General features: G+C 35.9%; 1 protein-coding gene and 1 pseudogene across 1 annotated transcript; both read right to left on the minus strand.

The window, feature by feature from the left end:
• Positions 1-555: 555 nt before the first annotated feature.
• On the minus strand, positions 556-6,831 carry LOC125248393 (calcium-activated chloride channel regulator 1-like). The gene is made up of 14 exons (XM_048160237.1): positions 6,602-6,831; positions 6,172-6,309; positions 5,927-6,077; positions 5,734-5,839; positions 5,492-5,648; positions 5,166-5,393; positions 4,801-5,025; positions 4,527-4,707; positions 2,768-2,874; positions 2,464-2,679; positions 2,114-2,378; positions 1,854-2,018; positions 1,397-1,621; positions 556-1,303 (listed from the first exon to the last, which is right to left on the minus strand). The coding sequence occupies exons 1-14, from the start codon at positions 6,746-6,748 to the stop codon at positions 1,041-1,043; spliced, it is 2,574 nt and encodes an 857-aa protein (XP_048016194.1). The 5' UTR covers positions 6,749-6,831; the 3' UTR covers positions 556-1,040.
• Positions 6,832-11,881: 5,050 nt separating this feature from the next.
• Positions 11,882-21,366, minus strand: LOC125248389 (annotated as a pseudogene).
• Positions 21,367-25,625: the final 4,259 nt, after the last annotated feature.

A 25,625-nucleotide genomic window follows, 5' to 3' on the forward strand; every position in this document is an offset into this window, starting at 1 on the left:
CATCACTGGCAGAAAGCACAATGATCATAATGAGATCTAATGACACTATAAAGTCCTCATAAACAATGCCATGACTGAACCCAGATCGCCCTTATGATTTTTCAAATGCCACAATCAGCCCATCCATAAAGCCAGACCTTTTCCTACAACCCCTCAAACATGACTATAAGGCGTATTGATATATTTATATCTACATGACATGTCATCTTATTTGCTTAACCCTCTCACAGGATCTGATGAAATTTATTAAGCAACTCTCAACAACATTAAACATGACTTGTCAAGTGGAAATGGTGAAACACTTCTTCATGATTAAAAAAAGTTGAAAAAGATATAAAACACATAACTATATTTCAGACACACAGTAAATCATAACAGATATGCTAATATGTCTGTGGATATCATGCAAAATGACTGTGTTTGTAACGAATCAACAAAAGTAAGCTTTTATAACAGAGGGCAGAATCAAATTTGATTCTAATTTTTGTGTGCAAGTTTTTTTCTGACTTTAGGAAATCGAAATAAATAATGTATCTTATATTTATACAAGTTTTCTGCTGAGTAACAGAATTATTTATTCATTTTTTAATTATTTATTAATCTATCATGGGAGGACACACATCTTTTGCAGATATGGACATAATTTGAAATGATGGGAATCATAATGCTTTTAGACACATTTATTTGATTATATTCAGGGTACACAACAATAGCTAAAGCAAAAATCAAGAACTGAGTGAGTTTAATTATATGCCTCTATAGAACACAAACATTTCCAATATAAAGAAATCTAAACACAATTTACCAAACTGTATTTTGCATTTTATATTTTTGCCAAGCATATGGTGTACAACTAAAGACAATTCAGCACAGTAATTGTACAACAGAAAGATTTTCTTTGCATCAGATATTAATGTTAGTTGTAGTCTAAGAACCAGAAAGTTTTCTTCGACTCAACGCCCATGTTGTTATCGCAATAATACCAATAATCACCACAGTTGCCAGACAAAGAGAAATTGCATTGAACATCAAGTTTAGGTCTAGCATGTGTCTGGACCAGGGAGCATCTTTAAAGCTTGAGCAATGTTGGAGATTTCAGATTTTACACTTTTTTTGTCCACAGACTGAACAGCAAAAAAGACCGTGGTGCCATTCTGGATTGTGATATTAGGATTGAATGAATGCTGTTCAACTGATCCAGCCTCCTGCGGTGAGACAGCAGATGTGTTGAATACGTGAGCATTGCTGAAGTTTAATCGAAGCTCTTTAAGGTCAAAGCTCCATCTGATCTCATAGGATTTAGCTTAAAAGGAAGGAAACACCTTGTGAGGCCTATTAAAAAATATACATTATTTTGTGATAACCACATTTATTTTGTGTTAACTGTATGCTTTACCTGTCCCTTGGTCAAGGTCTTCACCAGGAGCCGTCCAGTTGAGAAGCACAGAGTCCTCCTGGATCTCAGCACTCAGATCTGTGATTTTGTTAGGAGGGAAATTTGGTGGGGTTGAGCCTGTAAAAGCCACTTCAAAACTCTCTCCAGTGACTGTCCTGGTAAATCTTCCAACCTCGAGTGATTCCTCAGAAACTGGAGGCTTTGGATTGTTCAGCTCCACCACACCTGAAATTACAGGAACCACATGAATAAATGTAAAGTTGAGGAATTGAATTAATTAATTAATTAATTAATTAATTAATTAATTAAATATTTATCTAGTGCTTTTCCTGTCTGTACACCCAAAGCACTTTACAGTCATATCAGGGGGTTTCTCCTCAACCACCACCAGTGAGCAGCATCCACTTGGACAAATGTTTGAACAGTTTGCTTTAAGAGTCTCAATCTCACGATTTACCGTTTACCACATATCCAGGTACGTATGGGGCACCATCCCTTTTTTGGATAGTAAATCTGGCTTGTCCATCTAGATTCTTCACTCTTACTTTCAAGCTGCTTCTCCCTTTTTTCATCTGTGTGAAATATCTGGAATAGACACCATCATCTTTGAAAGCATCAGCTCCTGTAAAACAATACTTGATTTATTTGAGCACTTTTGGCCTTATAGTGTAAAGTGAGTTGAGTGCACACTTGAAACAAAAATGATGGGTAATTTACCTGCTCCATTGTCTAGAAGTTGTAATTCTTGTGCGGACCCAGATTCAGACTCCAGTGTAGCCCACACTTCGGCCTTTATTACAGGCCTGTAATTCTGACTGACCTCAGCAAACACTATCAAGGGTTTAGTGCCGTCACTGAACTGCTGGTTCATGCGGGCTTTGACAACGATAGGAGGAACATCAGCTCGCGCCGCTTGACTCGTTGCTGTTATAGTCAGAGACTGACTTATTGTAGTTTGGATACTGTACTTCCAGTCCCCAGGCTAGCAAACACACAATAGTATTATTAGATGAATAATTAATGAAAATGTTTTAGGAAAGTTAATTAAATCTTGTGTAGTTTGTCACCTGTGCAGTTCCTGGAACTTTTAAAGTGACTGTTTTTGCTGCTTCATCATGACGCATCTGTATTTGTTTGTAGGTTGAGCCACTTGGTGACTGTATGGAAATGTCAGGTAAACTTTTTTCATAGGTTATTGTAAAGCTGGTTTTGGTACCAATGGTCTTATCCACTAATACTGTCCCATTGAACCAGTCTGATGTTTTTTTCCCCGCACTGTCTATCTAAAGTGGTGATAAAAATGAATTATTAGAATATTCATAATAATCTTAAAGTAATATTCCATGAGCAAAGAGTGATCACTTGTCAAACCTGAACTGGGTCTTTTGTTTGATCTCCTGTTGGTATTGTAATTGAAGAAAATCCATGCAGTAGCTGATTAGAGAGAATGTCGTCACTGGCTGTGATAAATTTCCCCCCTAATTCCAACATAAAACATATGAGAAATATGCACTGGACAATATTTCAATATGAATATTATTATTTAGACCTACCATATTATGATAGTAGACATATTATGATAAATATATATAAATAAAAAAAAATCACCTTGGGATCCATTAGTTAAAAGTTACTAATGCGGCTCAAATCATTTGTTATTCTACTAGCATCATATGTATGTAGATTGGCCAATTGCTTTCATGTTTTGTTAGTTCCCAAACTTTTTTGTGTTAAGATCCACCTATAGATATAGGTCTACTGTAATAAATCTTGAGACCAACCAAAAAATTCATTTACATGGAACTTGGAGTTCAGTTGAGTGAATCATAAGTTAATTCATTCAGTAGCTGCTCTGTCAGATTCGTTGAAATAATTCAGTGAAGGATTTGTCAGGCTGATTTGGTAACTTCTGAGTTTGGGTCTGTCCAAATACCCATACTTGCAGTCTTGGCCACTTGAAAGTGAGTGCACTTGACACGAAGTAAATGTGCAAGACTGTCCATTGTCTTAAAAATGGCAAAGCACAATGCCCTGAATGCACAATAAACCCACAATATCCGAAGCAGTATTCAAGGCTATGCGTATCACATCATGCATTATGTTCGGGAACTTAGGTGGCCTGAAATCGCAAGATGTTGAGGAAAACATTCCACTGTGGGTTAAATTAATTAGACATTACATATAGCTTGGTGCACTTTTTATTGGTGCAAAGAGGATAATAGGCTATGTGTATTTTGTACAATATTTGCATGGATGGATAGTTCACCCAAAATGAAAATTCTTGTTTCAAACCTGTATGAGTTTCTTTCTTCTGTTGAACACAAAAGAAGATATTTTAAAGACTGCTGGTAATCAAACAGTTGACGGTAGCCATTGACTTCCATGTTTTGTTTTGTTTTGTTTTTTTTGCCTTTTTTTCCTAGTATGGAAGTCAATGGCTAACGTTATCTGTTTGATTACCAACATCCATTAAAATATCTTCTTTTGTATTCAACAAAATTCAAAAACTCATACAAGTTTGGAACAACTTGAGGGTGAGTAAATGATGACAGAATTTTAATTTTTGGGTGAAACAACCCCACAAATTTTAAATTGTGTCTTCTTTTACATAGGGACTACTGAACAAACATTTAGAAGTTTATTTTAAAATCTAAAAGTTTTACACACACTTGCAGTCTTCACGCCTACATGAAAACTTAAATTCAGGAAATACGTCATGTAAGTGTACAAGTGGTCAAGTGCAAAGACAGCAAGTGTGGGTATTTGGACAGGCCCCTTGTGAGTCTTTTGAATGATTCATTAGAAGAACCAGGTTAATAAGAGTAGTTTGTTAGTGAACCGAACTGTGATGAATGTTTATTTTTGGATGCCGTGTAGCTCATGTGGAGCGCCGTCGCTGATCTGCAAAACACTTGTGTGTCGTATCAGAAATGTAAGTTGTGCAAACCATTGAACGTGTTAACTGAATTTCAGAACTTAGAATTCAGAATTTTTCATATTTCTGACCACAATTGTCATACTTTGCGCAACTTGCAGTTTGAAAACTACTGGTCTAAGTAATGAAATTCATACATTTTTAATTGCGTCTATTTCTGGAACACATACGTCATTATGTGATGATGGTACTTACCAGTTTGGTCAGCCATTTCCCTCAGTGCTTTATCTGCTTTATCACCCAAAGCTATTGTGTGTATAATGGCGCCACTTTTAATTGCAGCTGGGACACAAGTATTAATGTTGTCTGTCGCTTCACCATCTGTCAGAAAAATGATTTCATCCCCCATCACATCCCCATTGTCCTTTTCAAGTACCTTTAAGTTTTGAAGACAAATACAGAACATTGGTATAAAACAAACTGTAGGTTATATACTTAACAAATCATAAACATGATCAATATTTAACACCTTTAAACCTAGATTGAGGCCTTTACAAATGTATGTCCATCCCTCTGCTACTTTTGGCAACAATTTGATGAGTTTCTCTCGTGTGGATTCACTGTCAATAGTAGTCAAGTGGCTCAGAGTTTTAGCATCAGTACTAAAGGTTACAATTCCAGCACTGGCTTGATCCTCAATGATGTTCTGCAGGAAATGTGTGGCAGCCTGCTGTAGTCGAAGCATTCTGGGGCCCTAGAAAAGAAAAAAAAAAAATGCATATGATTTCAAGTTTTATGCTTTCTCAGGTATCAAAATGATTAAGATCATATCAGAGCATTGAAGGTTATAATGGAAGCATCTTTGTTTTAAAGTAAATTAATGTTGTGGCATACTTTCATGCTTCCTGAGACATCAAGGACAAGACAAACAACCCGATGCATTCGCTGCACAACTTTGAAAGTTGGCGCTGGTGGAGAGGACAGCAGTGGTTTCAGAGAACGAAGTGCGTCTTTATCAACAGAATCCTCAAATATCACAGTCCGTGTTGCTTTGCCACATTTTTTGTTTTGCAAGTTTGGGGCTTCATAATTGTGCTCGTTTTCACGACAAAATGTGCTCACCTGAAACCAAATATTTAGCACAATTACTTCATTCTGTATGTTGCATGAAATGCACTGCAAATTTTGCATGTGTGGGAACATGTAAAATCTGTACTTACAGAATCCAGGCTTGGTAAGAACATTATAGAGCTGTCTGTGTTTTGATATTTGTTAGGAAAAAACTTGCACCCTTTAGTCGGTAGTAAAGTTTGTGGATCAGTCTGGCACGGTTGACGTGATTCATCATAAAACTGACCTTTAATGTTTTTGCTACACCTAAAGATAAGCAGGAAATCAATGGTTATGATCGTTTCCAATGAGATTTTAATAATACGCTTTCTTTTTGTTAAAGTCTTATGACCTTGTAGCTTCAATATGGCCATTAGAGTAGTAGAATGGATTTGTTTCACTGTATTCATCATACACGCCCCATCTCAGATGAGCCCATTCATGAACCAAGACATTTCCTGCAAACAAACAAACATTCTTGTTAATAAAACAGAGATTAGTGCATTAACCTGGATAGATGTTGAAGGATAACAAATGACATTTACCTCTTGACCCATAAGTCTTAATGAGAGTGTCGTCTCGGAGGAAGTTTGGGGTGAAATGAATGAACTGAGCCTCATTTCCACATTCACCATATTGAAGAGTGTAGGGTTCATCACCATATGCTGGATTAGCATTATCAATTCTTATGTTTGCCTGTATTTCACATTGAAATTTTCAGCAGTATGTTAATGAAATGAGTAAACATTAATATTTGGCATGTAAGATAAAATGGCACAATTCTCTGTACCTTTTCATAGGACTCTGCTCTTGCTTTGGTAAAATCCTTACTATTCCAGTTGGGTGGAACGAGTATTGTTGCTTCTTTGAAATAAACCTTTTTATCCAATGCTTGATGAAGATGAATCGACCCTTTAGTGACCATGTCCTGTCAGAATGAAAAATGAGAAAAACTCAAAATACAGTATTTATAAAAAAGTAATTATACTTTAATTTGTTCATTCACAAATACTGTTAATGAAACTTGATTAGGGTGAATTGAGGATGATTGGAACAGTTTTTGCAATTGAGACTTTGAAAAAGTGTCCCAATCAACCTGAATTCACCCTGTTTCTATATGATTTTCTTTAAAAGCTGCAACAAAATATTATCTTTCACAAAAGCCACTAAAACCATTAATTAATATTTTGTTAAATAGACAAAAAAATATATATATTCACCTTGATTTTATCAATGAGTGTGTTATCCTGGGGTACTCTTGAACTGATTGCAATGGTAACATCAACATAACCATTTCCATCTAGTTTGATTCCAGTGGAGGACGACAGCAACATCCATAATAAGACAGACACTGTTCTTGAGTCCATAGCTGTAGAGTTTAGATCAACAGCAACTCACGAAACCCAGTTTTGAACAATTTCACAAATGATCTTGAGGGGTCTGATCAGAGATAAGAGGGTGTGTGCTTCAATGTCATGCAGGGGCGTGACTACATTCTGCTAACATCATGGTCCGTTTAAAACATAAGATCTATATACTTCATATACTTAATTTGCTCACAAGGCTGGTACATTTGAAAAATGTTGGCTAACTCTTAATTAGTTTACTTTGTGAGACTATACTGTGGCAATGCATCAATATGTGCTCATAAGAGCACTTAGAAAACAGGAAATGCACTCTTCAGTGTGTTCACCATCACAGGGTATTACGTAAAAACTCAACAAGAGACTTGAAAACCATTCTACCCTAAAAGGCAAAAGACATTAACTTGCTATATGTGGAACTGAGAAAAATTCATTTAAAGACCCAGCCAAATTAATTATAGGTAAGACACTGGAAATCTGGCAGTTGGATGTTTTAGTAATGAAAATTATCTACATAAAAAATCTTGAGCTCAAAATTTGACCACTATTTTGAAGTTAATGTACTCTGCCTTTATATTGTCTGCAAAAAGTGAGAAGTCACACCAAGGCAAATGGCAGAAACTTCCACATTATCAATATTTGGTTGATGATCATCATTTACAAAATCATTATAGTAACACCTGTATAAAATCTAGTGATCATGGCATTTATTTTGGATGATTTACATTTGCTTTGTTATATGAAGAAGTTTAGTAGCCTTGGAGACTAGCCTATTTATGCTACAGACCATAAAACAAAATGTGGCTATAAATCATTATAAGCATGGTCTTCATAGAAAGTGTTACGAATTTTTTATTTTTTATTTTTTTTAAATCTATTATTTCAATCAAAAAAATGCAGTCGTCCTTGTGTTAAACATATCAATTTGCCTTATAGTCATGTTTGAGGGGTTGTAGGAAATGGTCTGTATGGCTTTATGGATGGGCTGATTGTGACATTTGAAAAATCATAAGGGCGATCTGGGTTCAGTCATGGCATTGTTTATGAGGAATTTATAGTGTCATTAGATCTCATTATGATCATTCATGTTATTGTGCTTTCTGCCAGTGATGATAATTACATTATATGTAATTATTAGAATACTTTTGCCATTCCATCAAAGACTACATCCCCCATAACTCCTTGCCTGGTCTCATCATCCATGATTGTCTACAGCAGTTTCTCATTACCTTGTTTAGCCCAGCCTATATAAACCCTGTTCACGCAGCCATTCATTGCAAAGTCTTGTATGTGTAAGGCAATTCTGAGTATGCTGTCTTTTACTTCTCATGTTCATGGTTTTGACTTTCTGCTTTGTTTTCCCTATTTGCGTGTGTACCTGTGCCCTGTGACTGCTTGGACTGGGTGTGTGTTGACCTTTGCTTGTTTTTGGACTTTGATTGTGGATTACCCTTTCAATAAATGTTTTGATCCTCAACCTTTGTGTCTCGGATCAGTCAAATGAAAACATTGCAACAACCCTCCAAAAAATAGTCTAGAATATTAATGGACCTTTTTCACATTTCCAGTGTTCTCAAAAGCAAAATTTGTCATAGTTGGGTAAACTTCTCTAGCTCCTGCCTTTTTTTCAAAATGAATCAAAAGTGCCCCTCTCAACAATTATCAACAATAATATTGTGGTCAATAAAACACAATATATTTCAATTATAATATGACAACTTGTACAAAACATTAACGAATCGCTCAAAAGTCCCCCTTATCTGCCGTCAGACAGTCTGAGACGTCATTAGGCATTTATTCACATATAAACATTCATCAACACGCACATCAGTTATTGTAAACAAGCTCAAGCATGTTTTCTTGATGTGCAAGAACCAATGAGGTTCATTCTCGGGTTACGCAGCACGTTTAAGCTTTCGTAAGAACCCGTGAGTTTTGTTCTCACGCGTCAAGCAAGTACAGTTGAGCTTTTGTTTGTTTATATGTGAATAAAAGCCTAAATTCAATCAGTTCATCAAATAAGCAATCAAGTCTCTTCAGAAAATTTGAACTAAACCACTCAATTCATATATGGATTAGTTGTATATGAAAAGAATGCTTATGTGCACAGGAGTGTAGGTTTTCTTTACAAACGGACACTGCCAACTACTGGCCTGGCATGCAGCATTTTTGCAGATCTGTAAAAAGAAAAACTTTTCTATTGTTAGTGCATTGTTGTCATGTAAACATTCCCTTAGTAGTAGCGTGTTGAAACTCACGATTATGGTAAGGGGAGTGACATTTCCGAAACACGTTCAAAGTGGTTGACCAATCTCAACACGACCAATCAGAGCACATTGCACTTTTCCAAATGAGGGGCTTCATAGAGACAGGAACTAAACAAAGCGTTACTGATAAACTGGGAAGAAAGGTGCTGCAACAATGTCAAACACTGAGAAATATAAGGGTTTTTTTAGCATTCAAGTATGCCAACTTAGTCTACACTCTCAGAAATAAAAGTACAAAATTGTACCTTTAGGGGTACAATGGTACAAAGGTACAAATTTGTACCCTTGTGATTTGTACCTTAAGAGACCATTTTTGTACCTTTAGTGACAATTTTGTACCTTTATTTAACAGTACAAAAATTGACCCTACAAAATTGGCTTTGACAGCGTACAATTGTTGACTATAATGAGATATATATATTTTACACACTGAAGAAGTAACATTGAAGTGAAAAAGTAACACTGAAGCGGTGTTAAAGTTAATGAGATAATTGATTGATGATTGACAATTAGTGGAGACACCTGATGATGATAAGCAGAATCATTGAAGAAACAACAAGAGAAAAAGAGAGAGACACAACAACTACAACTGACTCCCAGCCATTAAACATTATTACACTTATTATTAACCAGTTTGATTTGATTTCTGTCATACATCAACAAAAGTTCTTATTGAGAATTAACAGATGTTTAGATGTTAATGTTTTAATGAAAGTTTAGTTTGAAGTCACCATGATGGTGAAAAGCATTTCCTTTAGTTGGGCTCTTGACTCTATTTATTAACATTTATTTATCTCCTTTGTGTTTGTAGAGCACATTTGTTATGGCCAGAGAAATTATGACCTGAGCTGTGTTTCCCAAAAGTGCAGTGAGCCAAAGTTGATCAATTTAGGTTTACAATGCTTTGGGGAGCACAGTCATAATGGTTGTGTTTTCTCAGTGTGAAATGGTCAGATTCATTGGTGACATCCAGCATTAACTGGTCATATAGATGTTATATTATTTCTTTATAGTAAATCGGTTACCGCTTGAGATCCAGCAGAGCTTTTATGATCTGAAGGGTTTTTTTTTAAACACACACAGACATCAAGAATCAGCATATGACCCTCAACAATGGTGACAATCAAACAAAGTGCTTCATGTTGCAGTGCATGATGGGAGCCACCAATCAAAACTCATCCATGGCTCCCATCATGCATTGCTGCATGAATAAATTATGCAGCTGAATTGTCCTGTAATTTTCGTAGATTGTTCATGTTTGCTTTTATTTTTCTGTTGTTTTGTTGTGACAGTAGCTTGTTTTGTGATGTTCAGAGTTGATCTGTTTGTCAGTATTTTGTATTTATTTATTGTCACCGTTCTTGAGAATCATATGCTGATTCTTGATGTCTGTGTGTGTTTAAACACTGAAGCTTTAGTTCATAATGTATTATTCTTAAAAGAAAAAGAAATCATACTATTGTCAGATCTCAAGCTGTAAAATCACAGGATTACAATCATTAATACTAAAGCTACACAAACACACAGTCAGAGATTTAGACTATAAATGACATCATGCCATCACATGATGATTATATCATCAAATTATATTGTGACCAGATCCTATTTTCTCTGACTATTACAAATGTGTTTTACAAACACAAAGTTGGAGCAATCAGAGAAAAACTAATAATAAAAGGTAAAGAGTCAAGAGGCCAACTAAAGCAAACGCTGACCTCTTTCATGGTGACTTGAAATGAAACATTCCATAAAACATCAATTAAGACGTTTTTTCTCTCTTTCCTTCAATGATTCTGCTTATTAACATCAGGTGTCACCACTAATTGTTAATCATCAATCAATTATCTCATTAACTTTAACACTGCTTCAGTGTTACTTTTTAACACTCGGTAAGATGGACTCATATGGAATGTTTAAAAATGTGTTTAAAATGAAATGTTGTAAAATGTGAAAATGAAAAGGATTTAATAAATTCTGGTTTTAATTCAGTGTATGTATGTGTGTGTGTGTGTGTGTGTGTGTGTAAAATATATATATATATCTCATTATAGTCAATGATTGTACGCTGTCAAAGCCAATTTTGTACCCTTTTTGAAGGGTCAATTTTTGTACTGTTAAATAAAGGTACAAAATTGTCACCAAAGGTACAAAACTGGTCTCTTAAGGTACAAATCACAAGGGTACAAATTTGTACCTTTGAGGGTACAGCCCCAGCGACAAGCCATTGTACCCCTAAAGGTACAATTATGTACTTTATTTTCTGAGAGAGTACAAAATTGTCACCAAAGGTACAAAACTGGTCTCTTAAGGTACAAAACTGGTCTCTTAAGGTACAAAACTGATCTCTTAAGGTACAAAACACAAGGGTACAAATTTGTACCTTTGAGGGTACAGCCCCAGCGACAAGCCATTGTACCCCTAAAGGTACAATTTTGTACTTTATTTTCTGAGAGAGTACAAAATTGTCACCAAAGGTACAAAACTGCTCTCTTAAGGTACAAATCACAAGGGTACAAATTTGTACCTTTGAGGGTACAGCCCCAGTGACAAGCCATTGTACCCCTAAAGGTACAATTTTGTACTTTATTTTCTGAGAGAGTACAAAATTGTCACCAAAGGTACAAAACTGGTCTCTTAAGGTACAATCACAAGGGTACAAATTTGTACCTTAGTACCATTGTACCCCTAAAGGTACAATTTTGTACTTTTATTTCTGAGAGTGTAGTCAAGCCCAAAAACAAATTCAAGACTTTGAAAAATGGCATAATAGGTCCCCATTTAAAATTCAAAGAATGACTTAACTAAAAATGTGCTTTAAATCATCATAATGGAAGTTTAATACATTTACTGTACAGAAATGTTTTTATTATTTTGTATTTAAAGTCGCTCACATTTCAGAGGAAGATACATCAAATGAGAATCTGTTACAAATGAGAATTCTACATGAGATAGCAATACATGTACTTGAAAAAATATTCAGAAAGTAAGAAATTTTCTTTTATAATTAGAGATGCTTTTTTTAAGAAATGTTCTAAAGTTGTTGGATGTACATTATATTCAAATTAGATATAAAGATTGATTTGATTGTTTGCATCAGATTGTTAATTCCAGTTGTTTCTTTAACCAAGGCGTTGTCTGCGTCTCACTGACCATGTGATTACAGCAACAACAAAGCATATGACCATAGTTACAACACACAAAGAAATGACTAGAACTGTCAAATTCAAGCCTGGGTTTGATATTCCGTGGAGGTTTGGATCAGGGAGGATCTTTGAAACTTGAGCGATGTTAGAGGTTTCAGATTTCGCATTTTGTTCATCCTCAGACTGAACTGCAAAGAAGAGTGTGGTGCCATTTTGGATTGTGAAACTGAGATTGAATGAATGCTGTTCAACTGATCCAGCCTCCAGTGGTAAGACGGCAGTTGTGCTGACTACATGACCATTGCTGAAGCTTTCACGAAGCATTTTAAGGTCATAGCTCCACCTGATCTCATAGGATTTAGCTTAAAGGAAAAGAAACATGCCATGCAAGACAATTCAATTTTCATTATTTCATGATCTAAATGTAAAACTACTTCTATGTTGTCAGTGAAGATGAAAACTTTGTATTTTAAATTCTGGTATAGTAACTGTATGCTTTACCTGTCCCTTGGTCAAGGTCCTCACCAGGAGCCGTCCAGCTGAGAAGCACAGAGTCCTCCTGGATCTCAGCACTCAGATCTGTAATTTTGTTAGGAGGGAAATTTGGTGGGGTTGTTCCTGTAAAATCCACCTCAAAACTCTCACCGATGGCTGTCCTGGTAAAGCTTCCAACCTCGAGTGGTTCCTCAGAAACTGGAGGCTTTGGAGGGTTCAGCTCCACCACACCTGAAATTAGAGGAACCACCTGAATCTGCTTGATTCTGTCTGAAGGTTTTCTCCAAGCAGTGGTGTAGCTAAATATAGTTCCAGTTTGTGCATGAATTCATTGACTTTCTGCAGGTTACATAGATACAAGTGTCTTTATGAGGGAGTAACCGAATCATTATCTCAAACAATTCATTCAAAACAATCATTCATTCATTCAGTCACAAGCTGCATTCCAATTATCAGGGTCCCTACACAGTCTCTCTATTCACTGAGCAGGATACCTGTTAAAGATCAGGGGCCGTATTCACAAAACATTTTATCTTACCACTAAGAGTTCTCCTAAATAGCAGTAAAAGTTCTTAGCTAAGAGTTTTCTCTTAAAACCTATTCACAAAGCTGCTGAGACAAACTTTTTCTAAGGAATAGACTGAAGTCTTAAGCTAAGAGTAAGGGCGGGGTTGACCTCGTTGCTATGGAGTAAACACACAGTGATTGGCTGATGGGGAGGAGTCAGTGATTTAATCATAGAAATATTGAATGAGGTGTCATGTTTCCATATTAAAATAAAGGTTTTAAAATACAAATGTTGCCATAGTCAAAATAAAATGTTGCCATGTTGCCATAAAGGTTTTAAAATGTAGGCTAAGTGTCACTAATTAAACTAGAGTATACAGTTATATATATATATATTATTTTTTTTTACATTTTTTTTTTTTACTCTATTCAATCATTTGTAAGTGTGAACTCATGAAAACCACAGGTAATCAGACAATATTTATTTATTTGTTAAAGATTTTTTTTGGCGCCTCATTGTAGATTCACATCTATAAATCAAAATGTATTGCTTTTATGAAGAAAAAGTTCAGCACCCAAGGCTCTATCACTATTGCCTCAATGGTGTACAGTGTCTTTGGGTGGATTTGGACTGTCTGTGATTTGGTCTTAGTGACTTAGGAGTCCTCTTGACTACTCCTAACGTTTCACAGACTTAGGAGCTAGTTTTAGCGATAAAATGCTTTGTGAAATACTCTTAGAGCAAAAATTTAGAACTCCTAAAATTAGGACTGACACACCCATTATTTTTAAGAGTTTCTCCTAAATCGGCAAGTTAGGAGCTACTTTTAGCCTTAAGATGTTTTGTGAATACGGCCCCAGATCACTTGACTAAATAAGATGTTTGGGGTTGCACTTCATTTTACAGTACATGCACTTATATGTACTTACAGTGTATTTACTTAAGACAATACTGGTAAGGTAACTACAGGGGTTAAAGTTAGGTTTAGGGTTAGTACCTATTATTACCCAGCTATTGCAATTACATTTAGTTGCATTGTAAGTTTTGTGCCTTGCACACTTCATACCTGCGAACAGCTTCGTACAAACCAGACATTGGACTAATTAAACGCAATAAGAGCCTCAACTCCTTTATATTTTTACTTTATACAAACTTTAAAGTGCTGGTCCCACAGTAAAAAATTTGTTTTTTGGTGGGGCTCCCCTGGTAACAGCAACCCACGGAAACAGTGTAAAAGTAGCACAATTCCACAGAAAAACTGCAGACTTGGCAACACTGCTGCTGGCAAAAATAGAATGTAACTGGCAATATTGTGTCTAAAACTCAAGTTACCGAATGTTAACTTATTGAACTGCTGTAAAACAACAATATCACACTCACAATTGTGCTGTTGGTCTGAATGCAAGTTTTTCTTTTCAGATGTGATCAAGTTTAATGCATTTTCAAAAAAAGAAAAGAGTTTACCGTTTACCACGTATCCAGGTACGTATGGGGCGCCATTCTTTTTTTGGACAGTAATTCTGGCTTGTCCATCTTGATTCTTCACTCTTACTTTCAAGCTGATTCTCCCTTTTTCAAACTTTGTGAAATATCTGGAATAGACACCATCATCTTTGAAAGCATCAGCTCCTGAAAAGATGTATCTCTGAGTTATATCAGTTGGAAATTTACATTATTTATTTATATTTTAAGTTAAGTGCACACTTGGAACAAGAATTATGGGTAATTTACCTGCTCCATTGTCCAGGAGTTGTAATTCTTGTGGGGACCCAGATTGGGACTCCAGCGTAGCCCACACTTCAGCCTTTATTACAGGCCTGTAATTCTGACTGACCTCAGCAAACACTATCAAGGGTTTAGTGCCGTCACTGAACTGCTGGTTTATGCGGGTTTTGACTATGATAGGAGGAACATCAGCACTCACCGCGTAACTCGTTACCGTTATAGTCAGAGCCTGACTTATTGTATTTCGGATACTGTACTTCCAGTCCCCAGGCTAGCAAAAATATGTAAGCAGAAAAATAGAGGTTTGCTGTAAGTGTAGCTGAATCATCAGTGATAACCTCTAAGATAAGTCTTAGTCTGAAGATACTGTCGAACACATTTTCACTTATCTAAAACTCTGGGCCCAGATGCCTTTTATTGTGTTATAATAGTTTATGTTTAGTTTATATGTTTATGGACTGAACTATAAAATTAATAACTGGTTCATAAAAGTTGTCATACCTCTGCAGTTCCTGGAACATTCAAGGTGAGTGTATTCAGAGATTTATCATGACTCATTTGTGTCTCACTGTAGACCGAGCCACTTGGTGACTGTATGGAAATGCTAGGAAATTGACTTTGAAAGATTATTACAAAGCTGGTTTGGTTACCAACAGTCTGATCCACTGATACTGTCCCATTGAACCAGTCTGATGTTGTGTTTCCAAGACTTTCTAGCTAAAGAATGAAAAAAAAAGAAAAAATTAAACTATAAAAGTAATAATTGTATCATGCTGAGCGATCACTTGCCAAACCTGAACTGGGTCTTTTGTGTAATCTCCAGTTGATAATGTCAGTGAAGCAAACGCATCCATTAACTGGTTGGAGGTGAATGCATCATTGAGTGAGAAGTAAATCCCCCCTATTTTCACCATGAAACAATTTTGCAATACATGAACTGCGCTAATGCAATATGATTTACTCAGATATAGATACTCATTTATTTTTTTTACTTACCAGTTTCTTTTGCCATTTCCTCCAGTAATTTATCTGCATTGGGACCTAAAGCTAGTGTGTGTATAATGGCACCACTGTTTATTGCATTCTGACTACATGTATTAATGTCGTCTGTCGCCTCACCATCTGTCAGAAAAATGATTTCATCACCTAATGCATTCCCATTGTCTTTTGAAAGTTCCTGATGGTTAGAAAATAGAGAGCATTTAGATTAAACTACATATACGCCTCACATATTACAAACATAAAATTAACAATTAAAATGGCACCTCTAAGCCTAGATTGAGGCCTTTACACACGTATGTCCATCCATTTGCTGTGCTTGGCAACAATTTGATGAGTTTCTCTCGTGTGGATTCACTGTCAATAGTAGTCAAGGGGCTCAGAAGCTAGCATCAGTACTAAAGCTTACAATTCCAACAGTGTCTTGAACCTTAATGATGTTCCGCAGTAAATGTGTGGCAGCCTGCTGTAGTCGAAGGATTCTGTTGTCCTAGAAAATGGAACTCATTTAAGAACATTGATATTTAGTGTGTAAAGGCTAAAATTATGCAGCCACACTTGTTTCAAATGAAGTTAAGGATTTTTAATATTTGCATACTGTTGACATGCTTGATGAGACATCAAGGATGAGACAAATAACCCGTTGCTCTCGTTGCACAACTTTAAAAATTGGCGCTGGTGGAGAGGATGACATTGGTTTTAGAGAAGGAAGTGTGTCTTTATCCACAGAATCCTCAAATATTACGTTCCATGTCGGCTTGTTGCCACATTTTTCATTTTGCAGGTTTGGGGCTTCAGAAATGTGTTCGTGTGCTCGACAAAATGTGATTGCCTAAAAAACAAAATTTGTCACTAAAAAGTATGTCCCCAAACACTCAGTTTCACTCAGCATATCAGTTTAAGATGTGTCGTTTTATTTAACCAAGGAGTTAAAAAGAAAAAAGAAAAAAAAAGAACTTAATTATCTTTAAGTCCTCAAATCAATGAATTTCAACTTTATATCTGAAGTAATTTCTGACAAACTTAAAAATTAATATTAGCTTCTTATAATTCAAACTTTATATTTTGCAAATGTAACTTGTCAAACAGATGTTGCAAATTGAAATTGATGTAGATAATAATTGTGGGATGTAACATCCAAATGAACGTCCACGACCCCAGGGGAAAAATCATGTACTGTATGCTGCAAGTTTAATTAGTTACTGAAGTAATTTGCTGGAATGTGTGGAAACATGCAAAATCTGCACTTACAGAATCCAGGCTTGGCATGAACATTATGGAGCTGTCTGTGTACTGATTTTTGTTTGGAAAATACTTGCAGCCTTCGGTAGGTAGTAAAGTGTGTGGATCAATGCGGCACAGTTGAAGAGATCCATCAGCAGAAGGATGATAAAGCAGTCCATCAATTAAATTGCTACACCTACAAATAAGCAAGAAATCAAAAGTGATTGTAATTTCCAAGGACACTTTAATAATATTCTTTCTTTTTATTTACAGTTTATGACCTTGTAGCTGCAGGGCGGAGATTAGAAAGGTAGAAAGGTTTTGTGTCACTGTATTCATCATACACGCCCCATCTCAGATGAGCCCATTCATGAACCAAGACCTTTCCTGCAAACAAACATTTTTGGTAATTAAACAAACCGATTACTGCATTAACCTGGATAAATGTTGAAGGATAACAGATGACATTCACCTCTTGGTCCGTATTGCTGAATGACAGAGTCGTTTAGGAGATAGTTTGGGGTTAAATGAATGAACTGAGCCTCAGATCCACATTCATCATACTGGTGAGCGTATGGCTCATCTGATTGAGCTTTATCAATTCTTATTTTGGCCTGTGTTTGACAGAGATTGGGTCAGCAACATCATATGTGAATGAAATGACTGGAAATTAATATTTTAAAAGATATAATGCCATAATGCTCTGTACCTTTTCATAGGACTCTGTGCTTGCTCTGTCAAATTTCACACCATTCCAGTTGGGTGGAACGAGTATCGTAGCTTCTTTGAAATAGACCTTTTTTTCCAATGCTTGATGAAGATAAATCGACCCTTCAGTGAACATGTCCTGTCAGAAGGAAAGTGAAAAGATAAAAAGAAAAAACTCAGTGTATTTAAACAAAATTAATTATTAATTTGTTCATTCACAGTACTATCAACAATCATATATATATATATATATATATATATATATATATACATAGCATACACCATTTATCTTGTTTAACACGTCCATTTTGCCATCATTGCCAATATCCAGCAAAGTAAACCATCAGATTGAAGTGTGATTTTCACAAAACTGTATTTTTCTTCATTTTTTTTTTAAAGGTAAATTTAGATGTCTTTCCAAAAAAATAACCAAATAACCTGATGATATGCTTTCATATAATTCATACATTTAGTTTATACAAATATGTATGTACATATTTAGCTTATTATTAGGATTTTTGCTCTGATTTTAATACAATTCACCAAAAAAAAGAAATAAATAAAAAATAACACGACTAATAGTAACCATTGTAAAAGCAATTCAAAACAATATGCCTGTTATACAATTATGACTTTACAAAAGCACGTTACATTCCAAAAATAAAGCATAAATATAAGAAGATGAACATAAAACGGCATTTAACAATTATTTTTTAACATTATTGAATTTAATATTTTAATTTTCACAATCTGTTTTTACTGTATACCGAAATTACAACTGTTATAACTTAAATTTGTAACTATTATTTTGCATTTTAGACTCATTTTCAGCACAAAGTACGTGCATTATTTTATTTTATTTTATTTTTTATTCATATCTGAGTGAACCTTCACCGCGTAGTTAAGAGGCGTGTGTGGAAATTGCTGCGTTGTGACTGCGGAACTTTTGTGGACGTTTAAAATTGTGCAAAACAATCTCGCACCCTTTTGAGGTCCTGTTATAAAACATACAAACAGTATTACTTTAATTTAACAGGAATAGTTAGTATGTTACTACCTTGAAACTGATAACGATGTTTATTTTGATATTTGACTAGAATGGCGCTTTGCTCTGGTCTATGCTCTGGTCCAGATCCAAATTACGTTCTTCATGGAGTATAAGGAGTATATCTGTATCTGCACAGCCCCCTCTGTTGGAGAACATGACCACTAATTTCTCCAGCAGCCTGCTGTATGCTCGTTGGGCTTTTTTGCAATGTCGTTTTGAACAAACGGGGACATTTCCGGGGACAGAACACCAAAAACCAGGACTGTCCCTGTAGAGGTTTACTAAGAGGACCTATATTTTAAATGGTCAGCCGGGTCCGGGTCGGGTCCCAATCTATTACTTCGGTTCCCGGGTCTGTTTAACATTGTGTGTATACCCGAGCCGATCTGATTCGGAGATCACCTGGCCGTGAGAGTCAGTCAGCGCTGTGCGTGTGTTTTGTAACTTGCAAAGTATGAGCCAGGAAATAAGGTGAAAAAAACATGAGCGACCCCAGCCATCAGAAGCAGAGCGGGCGGAGTTAAAGCAAGCGAACGGTGATCATCGAGTTTTCCTATTCCTATTGTGTGCAACAGTAATGCAAACAAACTTCAAATCTCAAAAACTGCTTGCAGCCTTGCACACTCACATTTAAATAACATATTTCAAATCATTAACACAATCTGAGATTAACTATCACACGAATGTTTTCTATGACGCTTAAAAGCTTGTTTCAGGTTGCTCCAGCTAACGCGCATGTGCAGTCTCATGCGAGCGCACTTTCTTTCTCCTATATTTATAATAATATTATGAATGAACCGTCTTGTTATAGAGTTTTGGTCAGACTCGGCTTAGAGAGCACAGAAATGATCGCAAATAAGTAGCTAATGCTAACGTCAGCTGCCATGTCACTGAACAAGCAATCGTTATTATTCGCAAGGGCAAACAGTCAAAGTTATTTTATTATGAGTTGACTCGAGTCTCGAGATACAACAAAATAATGCAAAACTGCAAAGTCGCATTTGTCATCATGACAGCAAGTGGACTATTAAAGCTGGAATAATGAGTGGATTAAGCATTTCAATCGGCAAGAGAGGAATAACGGATGAACTTTCTTGGCAAGTGCATCACAGTCAGGTACAAGGGAGAAAGCTAACTGTTAGCCTACTAACATTAGGTAAGACAAAACGTTTTATTTTCGTGACTTGTTTATTGACTTATTAATAGCAATTTGCTGTGGAATAGACCTATGTACCGATCGGGTCCAGTCGGGTCTCGGTCGGGTTCGGGTCCAGCTTTCAAATAATAGACAGGTCCACGTTGGTTCCGGGTAGTACATTTATAGCATCTCTCGGTTCTGCACGGTTTCGGGTCCAACTTTCAAAATAATAGTCGGGGCCGGGTCGGTTCGGTGTAGCACATTTACGGGTCTCTTCGGGTTCGGGTATGAATTTTTGGACCCGTGAAGACCTCTATGTCCCTGTGCAACAGCAAAGAGCTTGTTGTTAACATTTTAGACAAGTCAAGTTACTGAACAGGACCACATGGTGATGCAAAAAAAAACTAAACCAACCGCCTTGACCTGCAAATACATTAAAGTACACAGCAATTTACCCAGGACAAATCCAAGCATTATCCTGAATGTGTGTGAAAACAACGTGAATGTACTGAAATGTGTCTGTGCATAAATACAATGTGCGATCAGTGCGTCGAGAGCGCTCATACATGATTTGTTTGCCCATCAGTATAACAGACTCACGCGTGCTTCTGTACTTCACTGCAATCATCTTTACTTAGACTGCAATCCTCATCCATCAAAACTTTCATAGCAAGAAGCTTGTTGGCTTTATCCAGCCGAGAAACATAGTTTTCATATCATCTGTCCATACAGCGGTGGGATGTTTCGACTTTCCGTTCAGACAGGAACAGCGTTATGCGGGAGGGCTCGCGCTCTTCAGATACAATGACACAGTATGACAGAGAGTTCTTGTTTTAAAGCGAAACAGACACTGGAATGAATAATTCTCTCTGCCATCTCTGATATAATCAGCATGGAATTTAAGATCATCTAACTGCATGACGTAAATGACGTTATGACGCAATTTCACATGCTTCAGTAATTTTTTGCGTTAAATATGCGTTAAAATATTTTAACGTGTTAAGGATTTTGAATTATTCGCATGCGTTAACAGCCCCTAATATGTAGTTCTGTTATACAAATATATACTAAATTAATTGGATTAAAAACATTGGAACACAAAATATTCTATAACATCTTTCAAAAACATTTAATGCACACAATAGACAAAAAAAAGAAAAAAAAAAAAAGAAAGAAAGAAAGAAAGCATATTCACCTTGATTTTATCAATAAGCGTGTTATCCTCTTTTACATTTGAACTGATTGCAATGGTAATGTCAACATAACCATTTCCATCTAGTTTGATTCCAGTGGAGGACGACAGCAACATCCATAATAAGACCGACACTGTTCTTGAGTCCATAGCTGTAGAGTTCTGATGAACAGCAACTCCCCAAACCCAGTTTTGAACCATATAGTAAAAAATTAACTCTAAGGGCCTGATTACAGCTAGAATGTCATTTACTGGAATGTACTAAATTATATCAATATAACTGGACTGGGTCCATACCAATAAAACACACATCATTACAGTGCCATGGGGCAAAATGTTGGAGACAGCAATCTACAGCAAGCTGTTTAATTCACTTTCCTTGACTATTATTGCACAGGAAAGCACCTACAGTGCTGCTACTCTCACATGGACCTCAAAATAAGCCTCAAAATACAGTAAAAAACAAAACAATATTGTGAAATATTATTATAATTTAAAATAACTGTTCTCTATCGCTGTTATACACTCTCATAAGCTGTTTATTGACTTTTTATTGGCTGTTTATTTATGAAGTGTATTGAGTGCTGTCTGTCACTGCACTGTAAATATTTTCATGATTTATCACAACTGTGTTGAACAGCACATTCTAGGACAAAGGTTTGCTTTTGATTAGATCTCGGTGGATTAACACAAAGGGCCCTATTTTAACGATCTAAGTGCATGGTCACATGGCGCAAGTGGGTAACACTTCAGAATAATGGTCTGTAAATAATAAGTAACTATGCAGTAAGTAATGCAGGACTAATGAATAGTACTACATTAACACTTCAGCTACTACTATAATATAGAAACAAGCTTAACTAATCAGTAAGATGTTTTTCACTTTAAAATAATGGTCCAGATCACTAGTAGTTACATAGTGACTATGTAACACTTGAGTAATTATGCATGATCACGTTGAGAGTAAAAAAAAAGACAATTGCTCACATCTCAGACACTTTAATGTTGTGATTAGTAACTAATTAGTAATTTTTTATAATTGGTCATAGTTACCTATTAGTTATTAAAGGATTATTCCACTTTTAAATACACTTTTCCTGATAAATTTACTCACCCCTATGTCATCCAAGATGTTCATGTCTTTCTTTCGTCAGTCGAAAAGAAATGAAGGTTTTTGAGGAAAACATTCCAGGATTATTCTCCTTACATTGGATTTCAATGGCTACCAACAGGTTGAAGGTCAAAATTACAGTTTCAGTGCAGCTTCAAGGGCTTTAAACGATACCAGATGAGTAATAAGGTCTTATCTAGCAAAACGATCGGTCATTTTCGGAAAAAATACAACCGTTTATGCTTTATAAACAAAATATCGCCTTGAACGTACTATCCGCTTCCGCATTCTTCACATTCATGAATGTCCTATGCCTTCCCTATTCAAGTTACGGAAAAAAACAAAACTGGCGCCGCATTCGTTCTGTAAGTAGAATAGGGAAGGCGTAGAACATTCAGCGTAAGCGTTATGAAAAATGCGGAAGCGGAAAGTACGTTCAAGGCGATATTTTGTTTATAAAGCATAAACGGTTGTATTTTTTTCGAAAATGACCGATCGATTCGCTAGATAAGACCCTTATTACTCATCTGGTATCGTTTAAAGCCCTTGAAGCTGCACTGAAACTGTAATTTTGACCTTCAATCTGTTGGTAGCCATTGAAATCCACTGTAAGGAGAAAAATCCTGTAATGTTTTCCTCAAAAATCTTCATTTCTTTTCGACTGACGAAAGAAAGACATGAACATCTTGGATGACATGGGGGTGAGTAAATTTATCAGGAAAAGTGTATTTAAAAGTGGACTAATCCTTTAATGATGCCAATCTCATTCTGTAATTATTGATTAGCTAATAAGGAACTATCTTAGTACTAAATTCGATATTACTTACTGATTATTTAAGCTTGTTTCTATATTAGTTAATAGTAGTAGCTGAAGGGTTAATGTAGTACTACTCATTTGTCCTGCATTACTTCCTGCATAGTTACTTATTAATGTTGGACGATTATTCTAAAGTGTTACCTGCAAGTGCACTTAGGGCGTGTCCGAATGATGGGAAAAATGGTCAGCGTGCCCGGTGCATAGTCTAAAAGGGTTGTCCCTATTCTCTTAATAAATAATAGGTGTGTTTTGGGCATAACATGCAATAAACCAATCAGAATCTAATCTTCCATTCCCTTTAACCTCTTAACTGTCACGATCCTGTTGGCGGGACGCCTCCCAGCCAGCACACCTATGTAGGGCCCACATGGTTTAGCCCAGAGGAAATGAACTTTGTTCAGAGTGTACACTACAGGCTGTTAAATGTAACACTGAATCAGTGTTGGATTTCATGAGATAATTAAGTAATTAATTAAGTGATGATTGAGAATTATTGAAGATAGCTGCTGTTAACAAGCAGAATGAATGAAGGAAAGAGAAACAAGAACAGAAAAACTGAAAACACTAGAACTAGAACTGACTTCAGCCACAGCCTTAGATAAAAGAAGACATTAAATCTCTCAAGATCTCAGCAGAGGAGGATTAAACAACTCCATATACAGAAGCTCTTATTGAGAATTAAGAGAGAGTTTTTTTGTTGATTTTTAATTGATTTTTGTATGTTACCATCATGGTGATCAGTGTTTTCTTTAGTTGGGTATTTTGACTTGTCTTTGTAATGTTAGAGCTTCTCTGGCTGCTGTAACTGAGTTTGTTATAGCAAGAAAACAAGAGAAAATGCAATCTGATGCTGTGGCTGCTATATGGTAAGAATCAACTACATTAGTTCACTAATATAGTACTTGACAGATTGATTGAAATGAAGTGAGTGAATTCAGACACTGATGAACACCTGATAAGCCGAATTACTAAAGGACAGAGAAACAAGACTAGAAAAAAGAGAAGAGACGAGCAGAAACACAAGAACTACAACTGACTTCAGCCACAAGTGTGTCAAACCAGTTCACAAACCAGTTTGACATTATTTCTTTCATACATGTACAGAAGTTCTTGTTGAGAATTAACAGATTTGGATGTTGATGTTTTATTGAAAATAAAAATGTATTGAAGTTTGCAGTCACCATCATGGTGACCAGTGTCTGCTTTAGTTGGGTTCTTGACTCTTTTACATTAGCTTTTTCTGGCTGCTGTTTATAAAACACATTTGTTATGGCAAGAAAAAGCCAACATGAAGCTGATCAGGTTTTTTGGTTGTTGTGGTGATTCTGTAATCATCTTGGATTTGTTTAATTCACTGATCTCTTTCTGTCTACTCTTTTGATTTAATGGGTATTATAATCAAACTCGAAATGGCCTGAAAACATGATGACTGTGGGGTTTTTAGTGAGCAATCAGCGTGGTGAAATTAAAGGTATATCTTTGTGTCTGTGAGTGAGCGAGTGACCAGTGTGTTCAAGCTTGATGACTGCTGAAAATAAATTGACTATTAAAAAGAAAAGCTGAATATTAGTTTATAAATAATATATATTGTTTAAATTGTTACTGCCTTTAGTTATTATTTTGGAATAAATGTAAAAATGTACACTAACTTGACATAAAGACACTTGGTTTTAATAAATAGAACATTACATTCAAATACAAAATAGAATTGTATTTGGTTTCTCTTTTTATGAAATGTTAACTTAATCAGGAAAATTGTGTAACAGAGACATAAATGATAACGCTGTCTCCTCATTTTAAAACACCACCACACACCATTGCTTTTTACATAAAACAACATGCAGTATTTTAACAGTTTTTCTAGGTCTTCTTCTGGACTGAAGCACAGGCTCTACTCTTTAACACAATGGTGTCCCACAAAACTCAACAGAAACCTTTTAAATCCCAACAGAACATCAAACACTAACAGATCCCTCGAGATCTCAGCAGATGAGGATTGAACAACAAAAACAGCGAGCTTCCCTTATCACTAACCAGGGCCCATATTTATCAAGTTTCTCAAAGTGCCATTTTAGTCTTAAGTGTTGAGAATTTCTGAAATTTACTCCTACTTTCAAACTTAAGTATAAAAGCGAATTATCGAATTTCTTAAAGCTAAGAATCACTCTTACTCTCCCAGTTATTTAAGACAGCTCGATAGGTCTCTCAAGTGGTTAGGAGTTGCCAGGAGGGGCTTGTGATGGCATTGAGGAGACAGAGATGTGCCAAATCTTTCAGGGGAGCAAGAATGTTTTTGAAATGTTTACGGCGAGCAGTTAAACAGTATTGTTTGGACAGAGCAGGCATCATCTTTGTCATCGCTGGTTAATGTTGAGCTGAACTTGTTCGACTAATTCAGCAAGCAGTAGCGCTTCTTCCTCTTGTCATATATATCATAATGTCAGTTAACAGTACACCAGTTTAAAATGTGCAATTAAGATAAGATGGAAAACGTGTTTATCTTTC

This window comes from Megalobrama amblycephala, linkage group LG16 (genome assembly GCF_018812025.1).
Source record: "Megalobrama amblycephala isolate DHTTF-2021 linkage group LG16, ASM1881202v1, whole genome shotgun sequence".
Lineage (NCBI taxonomy): Eukaryota > Metazoa > Chordata > Actinopteri > Cypriniformes > Xenocyprididae > Megalobrama > Megalobrama amblycephala.

Bases quoted from the DNA above. Each gene is read 5' to 3' on its own strand.
- LOC125248393 (XM_048160237.1), bottom strand. From the start codon at position 6,748: ATGGACTCAAGAACAGTGTCTGTCTTATTATGGATGTTGCTGTCGTCC. The intron at 5,649-5,733 runs GTCATAAGACTT...GCTTATCTTTAG, and splicing joins GGCCATATTGAAGCTACAAG to GTGTAGCAAAAACATTAAAG. The intron at 4,708-4,800 runs GTGTTAAATATT...CAAAACTTAAAG, and splicing joins GCCTCAATCTAGGTTTAAAG to GTACTTGAAAAGGACAATGG.